The sequence below is a fragment of the Diadema setosum genome, chromosome 22 (assembly GCF_964275005.1).
Source record: "Diadema setosum chromosome 22, eeDiaSeto1, whole genome shotgun sequence".
In the NCBI taxonomy this organism is placed as follows: domain Eukaryota; kingdom Metazoa; phylum Echinodermata; class Echinoidea; order Diadematoida; family Diadematidae; genus Diadema; species Diadema setosum.
Window position 1 is genome coordinate 19,512,212 of NC_092706.1, and position 16,565 is coordinate 19,528,776.

The window sequence follows — 16,565 nt, forward strand, 5'->3', positions numbered from 1 at the left end:
AGTAGAATGCTAAATATTCAACTGTGGTGCTCAGTGGCGGATCCAGGGGGAGGACACTGGGCATGCGCCCCCTTTATTTTTTTTGTTAAAACAAAAGAAATAAAAAGAAAAATGGGGGGGGGGAGCATGTGCCCCTCTTTAATTTTGTAAAGGCCCCCCCCCCCCCCCTTTACAGCCCCCCTTTACAGAATTCCCGAATCTGCCCCTGATGCTATATAATCTACGCTTAAATTTGCACGAATTGTAAACACCGACCCGGTTTAAAGGGATTGTATAGTTTTGGTTGAGACCTAATTTCAGGTTTCTAACTTTTTTTGGTGAGATAATGAGAAACCTCTTGTGAAATATGAAAGAGCTTGTATATTTCTATGAGGAATTCAACGTTTATTTGATGAAAATTGGTTTTGTAATGGCTGAGATATCCCCCCAAAAAAAGTGTGGGACCAACACTTTATTACTATCGCTTTGTTTTACTTTGTTTTTGGATGTTTCAGTCATTTCAAACCCGATTTTCATCAAATAAACTGAATTCCTCTTAAAATGGTATGTTCTGTAATATATCATAAGTGTTTTCTTGGTATGTCGCAAAAAGTTAAAAGCCCAATTCTCCTCTCCACCATTACTGTACCATCCCTTTAAGCCTTCAAGTGAACACGAACAGTTGTAACTTCCCAGTGTACACGCATCTACGTACTTGCATAAATAATTTTTATTCCACTTAGCTGTACATCATTATTTAAAAGCGAATTGCACAAATATTGAGGCAAATGAGATGTAATGCTACATGAAAAACATGTGATACAATACCAGTTCAATACTAAAAAAACTGAAATACACATGTACAAATATTTAATTTAGTGTGCTTCATGCACAAACTAATAGCAATGTACATGTAATTAATTTTGACACTGAAAACAAAAAGCACAAAATTGCATCCTGATTTAAAGCCAAAACAAAGTTCTGGTGAGCCTGCAAAATTGTCAAATTTTGCCCCAAAATGTACATGTATGCCTAAGAAATGTGTAGAATAATGCTGTAATGGCAAGATATTAAAAATGTGAAATATTAACAAAATGTTCGCATCTCAGAACTTCCCCGATTGGAGTCAGGCTAACTCGGACTCGGGGGGGGGGGGGGGGGGGGGGGGGGGGGGGGGGGACAACTTGGCCTTGTTTTGACGGCGGGGCCGAGTTGTCCCTCTGGATTATACAGTGTTGTACTACGGGAGCGCTTCTCGTTCTGGCTGGTCGCAGTTAATGGGCTAAGTTGAAACAACACGCGCATCAAAGAAGCTCTTTGGCACGCATGCAAAATTAATGTGCGCCTATCAAGCGCCTATGTATAGAATAATAAATATGGCGATCACGAACTGCGTATAAATTGTCAGAAATAGGGCCGAGTTGTCCCTGAGACCAAGTTTACCTGGATTCTTCTGGAATAAAAGTCGGTATACCAACTTTTACTTTTGAGCTCAAAATACTCCGAAACAACTCATCATCCCGGCAAATCGCGTCAGCCAGGTAAGTTTCTTGGTAGACTCTTTCAATATACTACAAGCAAATATGAAATGGTGCCAGACAGGTTCTCAAACCCTTACCAAATCTATGTTTTCACTTTAACAAACACTGTAGGAACATATGTAAAAAGATCATTGTTGCATTCTTGATGCCTAATAATTGCAGCAAAATTCCAAACTAGAATGTACTCACTTAGATGAACTTTAATATCAGGGTCACAATAGATTGGCAAGGTTATGCCTTTAGTATATCATCAAAGATTCTAAAGGAAGTAACCTCATTTTTGTAACAAATTGTGTGCTATCCAGAACAAAGTAAAAATGAGTCAAAGCTAAATGTAACACACTGTGGTAGAAATGCCAACACTTATATAATTAGTGGATTTTTTGTTTAAATTTCTTATCATTTGTACTCACTGCTCTGATTTAATCCCTGCTGCATTAATTGCAAACTTTAATATACTGTACTACAGTTGACTCCCCGGCCGTTATAACCAAGTCCTCGGGACCGGCAGTTTTCTTTCATTATATCGAAATTTTGTTAAAACCAAACACAGAAACAATGAAAATACAAAGAGTGGATAATGTTGCGGCCTGAATTTTTACTTTATTGTAACCAGAATTTTGTTATAACCATGTTTGTTAAAACGGGAGTGCACTGTAATGGACTGTAGGTATTTTCAAGGACTTGTTTTTTTTTTTTTTTTTTTAAAGCATATGAATTAAATCTGTTCGACTGGACTTACGTGTGAAAATTACGGAGAGAACACTTTCTTGACTCGTCCGAGTCACTTCTTCAACTTTGTCTGGCTGGTGAGCATTCACCCATGATCGGTGAATGGGTGATGTTACTGCCTTTATTGTCTGTACATTACGAAACATTTCTCTCCATGATTTTCACAAGAAAGTCCAATCAAACAGATTAAAGTTTTAGCATACTTCTTGGATGGTTCAATATCTACATCAATATATTAATTTTTTTTTTTTTTTTTTTTACCTTGAAATAAAGCATATCCTATCGGAAGACTTTGCAATCTGACACATCCCATGGATTATCAGTAATTAATTTTTCACACTTGGAAAAAATCTTGAAATTTCCCTTTTGTCAACTCTTCTCAATATCAACTTTGTTTAATGACTCATGAAACAAGGTGGGAACATTCTTTTTTAAGTATCATTACCAATTTGCCATTCCTTTAAATGCGCTAAAATCTCTTGAAGCAAACTTGTAGGTTCCTGAGCACATCTACTGGTATCGATATCTGCAAAGTCCTTGTTTCTAATCAAGTCCTCCAAAGTCTGCTGCACCCTCCACAGATCGTAAATGAGGTACTTTTTCCTCCATCTTCCAACCTCATCACCACCAGCTGAAATGAGTGAGGATGCAGCAGTGGAAGTAGTGGGAGCGTTATCTTCCAGACACTGTTGGACTCCTCTGGCAGTGTCACTGTGTTCTGGACCATCTTCCATCTCTGAGGATTTCGCACAGCTGTGACCTTGGGCATTAATGTCTGTCTTTGAATGCAATCTGCATGATCCTTCCTCAGCGTTGTGTTTTGCTTTGAGCTCGTGCGACAATTTGGAGAGCATACTCAGTCTGTTTGAAGCCACAAGGTGCAAGAAGTTGAAGAACTCTGGGTAGTCCATACCAGTGCTGGCTTTCATAATTAGCTACGAAAAAAGAAGCAAAATTACAAAGAAGAGACTGTCAATTGGAAACATACAAGAAAAGAATAAGCAATACAATTACATATGGTATCTGAAAATGAAAGAAAGGATAACCAAGTGAAGAAATAGAAATAGAGACACAGACAACTCTGAATGCCAACATACCCCTATTTTGGTTATGTCTATATTCTGCTCATCCCAGGTCCTTGTTTCACCAAAGTTTCCATTTCTCTTTTGCATAGTATAAAAAAAAATCAATATGTCATCAAGTTTCATTTTGCTTAATATAAATGTCTTTTCCTTGAGCCAAAGGATTGAGAGGATACAAGCTGATTAGGGCGAACTTTCAGTTTTACTTCCATAGAAAAATGAATGAAAAACAGTAAATACACATACAGAACAAAACTAGTCACGGAAGAACTGAAAAGAATTGCATGTACAGCCAGGGATGCCAAGATTGTAAATGACATTGCATTGTAATGAGGACTGAAAATATATATTTCTGGTGGAAAACATTGTTTACCTTTCCTGCAATAGACATGTGTAGTGGTACAATTTGGTAAACAGTATTTTCCAAGAAACCTGCAGTATTTTTGGCAACAAAAAACACAGTGCAAAATGCTGTAAAATAGTAGCAGTAGACATCTCAGCATGTGCTAAAAATGGTTTGTATGCATGAGTAAGAGGAATTTCTGAGCTGTGGAGCAGATGGAATTGCTAGCACAACCTGGCATTGTTCTTCCCAGCCATCCATATCTCTGCAATCTTCAATGGACTTCTGGACTGCCTTGAACTCATCCTGTAAGAACCGCCATGTGATGTCAATGTTGCAGCCATTCAACCAGTTATGGTTGATGGATATTGTATCCTCCTAGCAGTAAAAACAAAATAAAACCATACATGAGTATTTTCTTTTAATAAAGACTCACAAAAATACCAACATAAATATCTCCCTCAGGGTACAGAATTTGCACACTTTGTTCACTATCCAAAATAATATCTAAGGTGAAAAAAACGAGTGACTTTATTATGATAAAAAAAAAAACTACTATGATTTCATCCCTTAGAAAACAATGAATAGCCATTTAAGTTTGGGGAGGAATCAAGAATCAAAGCCCCCCAGGATAAAAGTAAACATGTTGACAGTGCTCTGTAATGAAACTCATAAAAAACCTGACTTTTTAAAATATTCATCACTATGATTGATTAATTTTAGGCTAATTATGGTAGAAAAGGGGTCCATGACAATTTCCATTGAAAAATAACAAAGAAAAAAGGAGTGTAAAAAAAAAATAGAAATACATATGAGATGAAATTCCAAAAACAACTAGAAATGTCGCTACAGCGACTGGTTATACCCCCGCCAAACAACATTTCATAAGCTTTGGTCAAAACAATATTTCATAAGCTTTGGTCAAAAAACTGAGGAAGTAGTTAAATCCGCAAGATCTTTCCTTGATCTTCTGCCATTAATATGGCGTTACCATGGCAACGTACTTTCGGGTACTGTCGAAAAATGCGTCTTGCACATCTACAACCAAAGGCACACATCTGTACCAAGTTTCATGGAAATTGGGCAAAAACTGAGGAAGTAGTTTGCAACACAAAATTTTCCATCATTTTGGCTCATAATATGTGAGCTGTTACCATGGCAACATACTTTTTGTCACTGTCAAGAAATGTGTCATGCTGACCTATATCCTAAGACAAACATTCAATATGAATTCCATGAGAATTGGAAGAACACTGATGAAGCAGTTTTGCCATGAAGCATTTTGCCCTATATTTTACCAATAACATGCCGTTACCATGGCAACACACTTTTTGCCACTGCGGAAATATGTGTCTTGCACATTAACATATTCAGATGAACATCTGTACCTAATTTCATAAAAATTGATCAAAAACTGTGGGAGGAGTTCGCGACGCAAGATTTGTACCCATTTTTGCCCATAATATGCCGTTACCATGGCAACGTACTTTTGGGTACTGTCAAAAAATACGTCTTGCACATCTACAACCCAAGGCACACATCTGTGCCAAGTTTTATGGGAATCGGTTGAAAACTGAGGAAGTAGTTCGCGACGCAAGATTTGCAACGGACCGACCGCCCGACCGCCCGACCGTCCGCTGATTCCTATATACCCCCTTCAAACTTCGTTTGGCGGGGGTATAATAAACTACATAAAAACTTAAATGACTTTTGGAATTTTTATGACCTACAATTGTTGAATATGTTAAGACAGATACACAAACCCAAAATAGCCTTTAACAATCTAAAAAAGAGGTTGGGCTTAATTTGCATATAAACATGGTAATTAATTGATTTAAACCAATTAATATGGCCCTCTACAAGTGTATTGACTTACTGGATGTCATTATAGGTAAGTCAGGTAATTTGAATGCTAGCCTTCAAACAATGTACAGGTGCATACACTTTACCTATTATAATATTTGATGTTACATGGCCTTCCAGCTGTTAGTATGGTTACCACAACAGAATCGTCTTCTTACGAGATTAAAAACTTGATGATGCCAGCCACTCGGAACAAAGATGACTTGACCCGCCTCCTGAATCACCTCCAAGGGCTCCCTCGCTTGATGACTGTGGGGATATTTCTTGCCGTCGTGCAGCTCTGAGGAATTGAGGTCATAAACTAGGTTGCCGAGGTTGTCACGGAGGTAGCTCTCTTCGCCTGGAGGGAGGAGAAGCCATCGTTTCCTTCCACAGATGTTGGCAGACCAGCTGTAGGACCGGAAGACATCCGCATGGAAAGGTGTCCTTAAATAGCCAATTCAGACATGAAAATACATGTACAGTATTCATTTATTTTGGCAAAATGTGAAAGAATATACAACTTACAAGTCATTACAAAGAAACAAATACATGCCAGGACTCCTAAGAAGGAATTCTGTGTTTGTAGCCGGAGCCTTCAAACAAATAAGGTAAAATATCACAGCAAGGTCTTTGATTCATATGAAATGGCTGAACAGAAATCAACATTTTTATAAGAGATTAAACAAATGAAGTAAGTTAGACGCATGTAACATGCTGAAAATACCTATGCTCCCGTCCCAGAATATCCCCTTAACTACCATATTTCATCTTTGTAGTAGGCCCACAGTCTTCCTCTTCATCATATCTGGACTATTTCTTATTTTCATTGGATATCATTTCAACACTCTGTCATGTAATATGTTATAATCCTTATTTTCATATATGTGAGGTTCTTTCAAAGCCAAGGCAAAATGAGCATTCGCACACCTAGATGTATGTTTGCCATACAGTCATGTGTATGATACTGTAAAGAAAAACATGTGGGGATTAACCTTTAGCACCTTAATCATTTCTAATTAAACCAAGGAGGTTCTAGAGAATGGAGTCACAACCATCTTATTTCCTTTGCTAGATGTTCGATGCCGCCCCTCAAAAATATTTGAAGCATGTGCCAAACAGGATCTGCCACGCAGATACGAAGACAATAATCTCGTGTCTCATTGTATAATCACCAGCCACTTTCAAAGGAAGATATGTCTTTGTGATGGTAATTACTTTCCGCTATCCCTTCTTATAAAAGGTTGGTGGTACAGACACGAGGATGCGCGAATAGAAATTGAGCAGAAAATGCTGAAATAAAGATGAAAATTACTCGACTGGGCATACCCGGGCACTAATCTGATATATCTATCAATAAAGAATTGTACTTGAAGATTATTCAATATCAGTTTCATTTGTGGAGATTAGGCGGAAAAGTGATAAAACCGGCTTTCCAGGATGGTACAGTTTTAAACAATTTCACATGATACAGCTCTGATTTACACTTTTGATCAAATTTCTGGACGGAATTGACTTTTGTTTTACATGCTTTATCATTAAGTGAAATTTCATTTCATTTAATAAATAAATAAGCAAAATATGGCCAACATTATGATAACGTTCAAAATGAATCTTCTGATTACTCAGCAAGATGGCGGCGTCGAACATCAATCATCAAAGGCACAAAGTGCACCTGTGGAATTCTTTTGTACATCAATAGAAATCTGACAACTGTTTGAATAATTACAGCCAGTTGGAACTCCAGGTATAAAACCTCCTTGATTAAACTAATCTCTATCTGCTGAAAGAAGTAGTAATTTCACACTGCTTTGTCAAATTGCAGAGTAGGATGATACAAGCATTGCATGATCCAGTCAAATAAATAATACAAATTTTCTCATACCAGCGTCTCACAATTGAACAAACGCTAACACACATCAAGGGCAGTGGCATATCAGCATTTTGTTTGTTAGAGAGTAAAATGGCAGAGACCATCCATTTTGGACCAGAGGTTGTCTGAGGCGGAAATTAACGCCAACTTACCACGAGTGCTTGGGACCCATGTAGACAAAACGATAATCATCTCCCGAGTTGCAGAGGTGGTCCCAGTACTCGTTTAACCAGTCTGACGAAAAGTAAATGGGTGTTGAGTAGGCTTCATAGTCAGAAAATGCCCTGGGAAGGAAAGATATGGCACTAGAATCAAGTGCATGACAGCACTATGTAAGCTGTATTAGGGCATTGTTAGACATAATAACATGATATAACATGGTATTATCATTATTATTATTATTTGATGATGATAACCTGGACATTGATTATGTCGGCCTATCACAGCTCTTTCTTAAGATGTATAAGCACACACAAAAAATTGCCTGTTTGGTCTTCTGCTCTTCTACATGAAAACATACCACTTCCTAATGGAGGAAGAACACACAAAGGAGTTTATCATATTTATTAACAGCAAAAAAGAATCTCTAACAGCTCATATACCAGTATTAATCACCTGGTGAAATGCCAGTCTTTCAGGTACAGACATCCCTGGGATGATTGGTAGTCTGTAGCAATGTGGCCTCTCCAGTACCTCAGATACTCCGAGAACTTCATGTCTTGCTTGGGCTGGGCGTAATACTGAACCTTGCCACAGTTTGCTACTGGAACAGTTGCACCTCCTAGGTGACAAATGATACAAGAAAATAGGACACTTTCACTGAGTGAATGTCATGGGGGATATACACAGCAAGATTATGTGAACATACAACATGCCCAAATAATGTCTGAGTCCATGCAGAGAAACATGGGGTAGCAAGATAAATATCTTTCCATGAGGTTAATTAGAAATGTTCTCATGAGCCTGATTTTATGAGAATTAATTTGTATGATGAATAAACATTCCGCCCAGACTAACCCAAACGCCTGGTGGTTAGTATAACCCTTATGTTAGGTGTGTTTACAACTCACATTAAATATGTATTAAAGTGTGTGTGTGTTACATTAAAATACTTTGGAGATACCACAATTTTTCCTCATCTTTCTTGTACATACTGCCCATCAGAAGGTGCATGAACATACTGGAAATTGTGAATTAAGAAAAAGTGAAATACATGTAGTGTCACTGTGTGTCCTTGTGGTGAGCATACTCTCGGTGTAATCAGTACTATCATATCTACAGTCTAGTATAACAAACATTAGTGTTTGATCTACTTGGTACTTCCTTTATTTCACAGTCACACTAGACTAGTCACCACACTGGGAATTATTGAACTGAATTCTTCCCTTGGCCAAGGTAGAAGACAAACGCACATCATCATCATCATCATCATCATCATCATCATCATCATCATCATCATCATCATCATCATCTTCATCATCATCTGGGTATGAGGAGAGGTAGATTCTGTAATCCTCAGTCAATTCTTCAGGTTACGAGTTTAATACTCAGCTCAGTATAGTAGGTGTCAAACACATCGACTGTGTCCATAGAAACCGACCACCCTCTATTACAGCATTGTGCGTACAGAACGAAAATGTATGCATGGGACTACGCGCAATGGTGTTCGATTCTTCACTGGGCTATGCCAACGAGTTAAAATGAGGCGCAAACAAGTAAGTATTCGATTTCCCTCTAATTACCTAAATTTAGCAAAATCGAATTAGTCCTACTTCTCTCTTGCATAATAACCTTTGCTGACTCGTTGTTGGATGTAGAGTATCCTTCCATAATAAATTTGATGATTCTGACCGCAAAATTGCCATTCTTGCCGCTCTTTCAACCTCTGCCGCTTCTTGCACACACATGATGTAATCATTTTGTCGCCCGCTAACTACGGCCGTATGGTCGAACAAATTTCATACGAAATGAACTTGTAATGAAACTTACTTTCAATTACCGACTCATTTAATTTCAAATCTCAATTTAATATGACAAGATTCCTAATGAAACTCAATTTAAATTCATCAACAGTCCTTCAAAAATAATATCGAAGGATTCAAATATATTCAAATATTATTGGGAAAAAATGATGACTAAAAATAAAACTACAGCTTGTTGGAAAAATGCATTCACATGCACTTTATACGTATCGTCATTGAGGGCGGGGGTGGTCGGTTTCACAGGGCAACTGAGTACGGAAAAAATAACACCTGTGTTCGAAGCCGCCATCTAGAGCGCGTACCTCAGATCACATTTTCAGTGCATGATCGTGAATCCGGAGTCCAATGTAAATTTCAGGCAAATTGTGAGATTTTTCACACTTCTTTTTCTCCAGGAGTATGTGAGTAAAATTTCAGGCAAATTGTGAGATTTTTCACGCTTCTATTGATAGAAAAACATTTGGTGGTCGATGTGTTGAACACCCAACCACACTGCATGACATGCGCTGAGGGGGAGGGGGTTGGTACTTAGATGTCTATTTCTTCAATAGACCCAAAGTGCTTCACCTCACCAACAAGAGGAAACCACTTCTTAGTTCATACAACATCCATGGCCAGCCACTGGCAAACACCAACACAGCCAAATACCTTGGTGTTCACATTCAGAACAACCTTAGTTGGAACCATCATCAATCAAGTTGTCAAGAAGGCCAACTCCACCAGTGCCTTTCTTCAAAGAAACATCCATGCATGTCCAAGAAAGATCAAAGTGCTGTGCTACCTGACCCTCCTGAGACCAATCATGGAGTATGCCAGCATAATATGGGACCCTTTTACACAGGTCAACATCAACAGGTTGGAGATGATACAACGCCGTTATGCTCGCTTTGTGTTTCAGGATTATCAGCGAACAAGCAGCGTCACCGACATGCTTCATAGATTGGGCTGGCCCTCACTCCAGGAACGTAGAGCTCAAGCGAAAGTCTACATGATGTATTGTGTCATGAACTCTCATGTAGACATCCCATCCGACATAATTCTATCCTCGAATCCCAGGACCTGCAGGGGCCACTCCCAGATGCTGAGCATTCCTCATGCTCGTACCCTCATCTACCAGAGAAGTTTTATTCCAGACACCTGTGCGTTTAGGGTTAGGGTAAAGGGTTAGGTAGGATTTTATTTAGTACGGACACGCAGCGGTGGGGACTATATCACGATTATGCCGCCTTACCTTGCAAACAAATGATGAATGCTAATAAACAATGATAAATTCCAGTATTATTGGCCTACGAAACTTGGTGAATAAAAATGGTTCCTTACACCATTCACCACTAGCACTAGACCTAATAAATCACACAGGAAAAGAAACATCCATGAATCTTAGTATATACATTACAGAACTATAATCAGTCTAAATTTACACTTGAATACCAAATTATCACACTCTTCCATTACATCACATTATTACCAAACTGCCTTTCCAAGAAGTCAAAGTCTGGTGTGCCGTTTGGTTGAACCCACTCATTGATGCTTTGCCAGTGCTGGATTACATTGCCAATGCCATTGCCACCTAACAAACACGGCTTGTTTGGTAGAAGAAACCGTCGGAAAAAGTCGTCATAACTGATTGGGTCCTGAATGAATTCCACTCCACATTCTTTGCTTTCTTGTCGTAGCTGCTGCAATTCATCAGGTAAACCCAGGTCCTCAAATATTATTGACATGATCACCTCGGGAGGTTTCCTCCCCAGGCACTGAGCCGACACAAACGCAGCAGAGTCAGTAACCATGCATGCACGTCACAGCTAGCTAGCTCAACAACAAGTCGGTAGACGTCGGTAGTATAGTAAGGGTACTAGGTCTCGCGCAGGGACCTAATGATCGCGCATAGCGTAACTGCATAGCAAGCGATATTACGCGTAGGACTAAGCGCAAAATTTGCCGATACGCCCATGGAATAAACATACCTGACTTACCGCTCAACATGAGAAGGAAGCAGGTAAGAAATTTTGATTTCAAACAAATTTTCCACTAAATTTCCAATTTTTTACCTTGTACAAACCTACCTTCCCTTAAAATCTGTTCTAAGGATGTTGTAGCCTAGTCGTGTCGTCTCGCCTGTCTCGTTCGTAGTCGATAGAATTCGTAATTTGTTCGATCGATCGTTTACCACGTGACGTCATCATACATAAGAACAATGTATGCTGCCAGCTACGCTGAAATACTGTTAATAAATGTTGTTTTAAGTCAAATTTTAACACAACGATTATAATATTACAAAGGAATAAATATTTCAGTCTATCGAAGTTGAAGTGTGATTTCAATTTGAATTTGCTTGTGATTTCTTGCGCTAACTTGTGATATATTTGTGACAGGGGAGGGCCATAATGATACTGAAGAAAACAAATTAGATCTAGATGAGAGTGTGACAAATGTGTGACGAACATTTTTTTTTTTTGAGAGGGTGACGAATGGGTAAGCACACACACAAACACACACACACACACGCAAAATATATGTTCATATTTTACTTTTTTCCATTTTATATTACGTGTATATTATTGGTTAAAGTGATTAGAAATATTGTAAGAAAACTTTATAAATGAAAATCATTAACGATTATGAAAATATCGATGATAAAAATAATGATAATAAGAATGATAAAATGATGATGGTGGTGGAAGTGATAGTAATAATAATGAAAATGATGATGATTATGATGATCGATGATGGTGGTGGTGATAATAGTAATAATGATAATAATAATAACAATAATAATAATAATAATAATAACAATAATAATAATAATAATAATAATAATAACACATATAATGATAATAACAATAATATACACAAGTTAGGTAAAACTGCTGTTGCTTAACAGGGACAAATTTAATATCAAGTGAAAAAATATTCTACGAAAGCCGGAGCACGTTACAGCCGCAGAGGGGCAGACACTTTCACGCATGAAACTACAGAGGGCAGCTGCGCGATCTTTACATACCCCTAGAAATTGAACGCATAAAAAAAAGTCCGACATACAAACGGCGACAGCGCACTACTCCGTCATCGTATCATCAGGAGATTCTGGGAGGTGATTTTTCTGCATTTTCGTGATATTCATTGAGAAATTCAGGTACGATTATGGAATAACTTCAATTATAAGAGCATTTCAAATTTTCGTGCGCGATATCTAGACCCCTCAACCATACGTGTAATTTACATGAAGAGCTAGGCTCTTTCAATGTTAGAGACAACTATGAGGATATTTGAGATAAAATTAAAAAAGATGTAAAATGATTATTTCTCGTAAGTATCTCAGCATAAAACTATGGAGATTATAATTAATCAACATATATTAATGCATACCTTAATATGTTATTTTAACCATCACTTTTGCCGACATCGTCCTGTTTTTCGGCACCGACTACGAACGTAACCAATTTGGGGAAATTCCCTTTCATCAACCTTGCTCCAGAGGGACCTGGTGATGGGATCAACCGCCGGAATGCTGCTGCCAGTACACTGTAATCGAAGAATGGAAAACTTAACCACTTTCGCTGCGTTCGAGGTTGTAACTATTCTTGAAAAGATGAAAGATTAGAATATCATAAACGTTTTAGACTGATATGGCAATGCTCGTTTGTGTCGTCTTGAGTAGGATTCATGAAAGTTATCAATATTCAACTATGAGGTTACAAAAAAGCCCAATGAAACTAGATACGACTATTCCCGCGACTAATGAATTAATTTGTTTTGCTAGTTCGTTTGTTTTAAAATTGGAATATTAATCTTTGGGGGTTTTTTTTTTTTGCCTAAAGATATGTTTCCTCTTTATTTTCATCGGTTGAGTATGTTCATTTGTATATGTTGGCCTTCCATCTATAAATACATATAAATATACACAAATACGTATAAATTGAACTGAAGTGAATTTTATTTATTTGTTCAGCATAAAAAAAAAATCTAAGAATGATAATGATAAACAATCATGACAAGCACAGAGTAAAGACGGATCTATGAAATACTTATATGATAAGCTGAAGGGAAGCAGCCAAAGGGATACTTTAGCGAACAGAGTACTTCAAAATAAAGGCCCCCAAACAAACAAACAAACAAACAAACAAACAAACAAACAAACAAACAACAACACCAACAGAAACAACCAAACAAAAACAAAAAAAAAACAAACATAATTGTTTCATTAAGTTTTGATTTAAAAACTTATAAGAAAGCCGGAGGATTTTTAATTTTCACATGTTTTCTCGAACAGCTATTCTGGTCACGACCACCTATACATGTTGAGAAAGTTATAGGATTTGATGATCATGACCATGTTGCCATCGCACAAGTAACTCTTTGTCCTTAAATAAATGTAGATTATAAATGAAATTTTCTGCAGTTTCAACAAAAGTCAACAGATAGTGACTTAATCAAAAGGATAGGAGTTGGGGACAATAAAGTAACAGGTCGATAGGACTTTTTATATCAGGAGACTGAATGGAAGAAGCTAGGAAGAAAGTCGAAAGTCAATAACCCTTCGTACTTCTGTAGCAATAATGCCCCCTTATTTTTGTTTATGACTGATCTAACATACTTAGGCATACTCATTGTATACCTTGAACAAAATAAAACAAAAAATACATTTCTATCAGTCTAATATTTGTCATATTCTTGTCAGAAATCTCATCTCTGTTTATTGAGAAATTGAGATCATTTCGGGAAGTGATTAGAAATCAGAATCAAGAATGGAGAGAGTTTTTTTTTTTTTTTACACAACCTTCTTTCCGCAAAAATCATGCTGCTGTAAGACATCATGTATTATTGCTGCCACTATCTGTGAAGAATATCAACATCAAACATCAAAGAGATCTTAACTTGGTTTCACACTTATAGTCACCTCCACCTATATCCTATAATATTTGTGCAAGATCATTGTTAAACAGCAACAGAAGAAGGTTATGGTTTACCGTCAATTGTTATAAGATATTCTTTTTGCAACATACTTACAACTTGCCAGTATAAAAATAACGCAGCAATCAGTTTTTGTTCACCTCAGAATTTCTACCGAAAAAAAAGCATTTATTACGCACACTATGACTTTTTCTTTTTGTTTTAATCATTTCGAGATTTTAGCGTGGTACTCTTTTCTTTAAACCAATCTCATGATTCATCAGAAAGCACTTCAATTGGACCCTATGTCATGCCTTTTCTGTAAAGATGATAAACATTTTAATGTCGTGGATCATAAGAAAATGTGTGGTGATATTTCTCAAAATTGACCATTTCTCACGCAAGATACTAGTACTGTATCCCATTCGGATCGACCTTGTGCAAAGATGCACGTTGAGGGCAGCAAACAGCCACTTAGCGCATCGCAAGCTAAGCAGGCATACTTGGGAAGTGACGGACTGCCGACCGAATCTGATATCTTCCGATGCAAAAATGTCACTGCCTGCCTCTGATTAGAGAATATCATCTTCTTGGGTTGATACCTTGGGCTTTGAAGGTATTATGTTTTGTTCCTCTTGCTTGTAGGTTCGGGCACAATGATGTCTGCGTTCACTCTAGAATATACTGCATTGAATATTCCGTGTAAACGTACACTGTACCGAGCCTGTGCAGGCAGTGTGCGTTGACATGGTACCGTGACGCCGCATTGCAGCGATGCGAGCAGATAACGCGCTGCCAGTGGTTCTGCCAGTGCAGTGACAGTGCCAGCCAGTGGTAGGGCCTACTGTGTCTGTACCATAGACTGCAGTGTAGCCGTAGGCGTAGGGTATCTTACTACAGCTAACAATGCTACTTGCTAACTCGTTTCGATATTGCACTTGTCAAATGGTGGAAGGAAGCAGATCTTAAAGTATTTAGAGTAACTTCAGGGGTTGTTCAGTAGTAATACACCTTTAGGTAGCTGAATTTCCAGGCCAGGGTTACTTCTCAATTCAGTGTAGGATACCTAACGTTTGAACAGATTAAATTAAATGCGAAGTAGATCTCTACTCTACCAACTGACCAATCTAGGCCTAAGTCGCAAGTGATTTAATTAAGTGAAAACAAAGTGGTCCTAAATTTACGTATTGGATAGACATTGGAGGGGGAGAAATTCAAAACCTCTGCTCCTCAATTCACGTAAAGCAATGAAGTTAAAATTGATTCTATTACGTTGAAACCGGAATATAGGCCCCTACTAGGCGCCTACCGTGTCTACCGGACTTGTTCTAGATCTAGTCCTGTACTTCCGTATAGAGATCTATGTGATGATAAATGAAAAGGTAGACCCTACAATCTCATGGGTGCTTGTATATTGTAGAAATGTTGTATTGTGGGCCTCGGCCTCTCATCCTTTTATGGACCTCTGTTTACTCTCAGCCATTTTTTGTCTTTCTCTTTCAGATCATTTCAAGCGGATATTTGTGATGTGTTGACTGCATGGTATCCTGTGGATGAGGTGTGACCATGTCGTTATTCAAAGCCCGAGATTGGTGGACACGGTCTGTTGGCTTGGATGAAGTTTTCGACCAAGGCAGTCTCGCTGTGGCCTGTATAGATAGTAATTCACCAAATGGTTAGTAGTTAAAAAGTCATGCAACATTTATGAGCATGGCTTCAAAAGACATGACAAGTAGTATTAAGGGATCTACACCGTAGGCTTTTTTTTATGCTATTAGGATGCTGGATACTGAGTATTGATGTACTGAGTAATTTTTATATGTAATACTGTAAAAGTGGAATTTTTGTAGTGCTGAAATTTTGTCTGTTTCCCGCAACACAACTGAATCATTCATTTTATGATTTAGTACGCTCTGTGACGATGTACATAACATGCTCTTACTAATCTTTTAGATTATGATATGTCTTTATTGCTAGTTGCTAGTATTGCTTGTCTGATATGGATATGTCACACATTTCATTTAAAATCTCATTTAAATAATACTATCTTTATCAAGTCTATCAAGTCTGTAGTACCAATCTGTGATGATGATGATGATGGTGGTGTGCTGTTGTTGTACTGGTAATTTAATTTATTCCACTATAGCACTGTACCTTATCTAAAAAAAAAAAGAAGTAAACTTCTGCGCTTTTGGAAAAACAACATACAGGATCTTGCAAATTTCTAAAAGGCATGATTCAAATACTGGTTCACAAAAATCAGAATTTGTCCTATAGCATTTTTATTTCTAGGGGATA

The 16,565-nt window shown here is 37.8% G+C and overlaps 2 protein-coding genes across 3 annotated transcripts in view; one reads left to right on the forward strand and one right to left on the reverse strand.

Annotated features, from left to right (window-relative positions):
- Window positions 1-1,221: 1,221 nt before the first annotated feature.
- On the reverse strand, window positions 1,222-11,135 carry LOC140245078 (2-oxoglutarate and iron-dependent oxygenase JMJD4-like). 2 transcript variants are annotated; one of them, XM_072324678.1, is made up of 6 exons: window positions 10,843-11,135; window positions 8,008-8,173; window positions 7,545-7,676; window positions 5,699-5,930; window positions 3,912-4,055; window positions 1,222-3,187 (listed from the first exon to the last, which is right to left on the reverse strand). In XM_072324678.1, the coding sequence occupies exons 1-6, from the start codon at window positions 11,096-11,098 to the stop codon at window positions 2,684-2,686; spliced, it is 1,434 nt and encodes a 477-aa protein (XP_072180779.1). In that variant the 5' UTR covers window positions 11,099-11,135; the 3' UTR covers window positions 1,222-2,683. The 2 variants fall into 2 exon arrangements, with proteins under 2 accessions (XP_072180779.1, XP_072180778.1); XM_072324677.1 differs by having other exon boundaries at window positions 5,699-5,966.
- A 3,627-nt stretch (window positions 11,136-14,762) lies between these two features.
- LOC140245052 (protein PTHB1-like) overlaps window positions 14,763-16,565 on the forward strand; it is a 28,396-nt gene continuing 26,593 nt past the window's right edge. Inside the window, exons 1-2 of the mRNA XM_072324647.1 lie at window positions 14,763-14,883; window positions 15,771-15,942. Of these exons, the coding sequence (XP_072180748.1) occupies window positions 15,834-15,942 (109 nt within the window). The 5' untranslated portion in view covers window positions 14,763-14,883; window positions 15,771-15,833. The remainder of the gene's footprint in view (window positions 14,884-15,770; window positions 15,943-16,565) is intronic.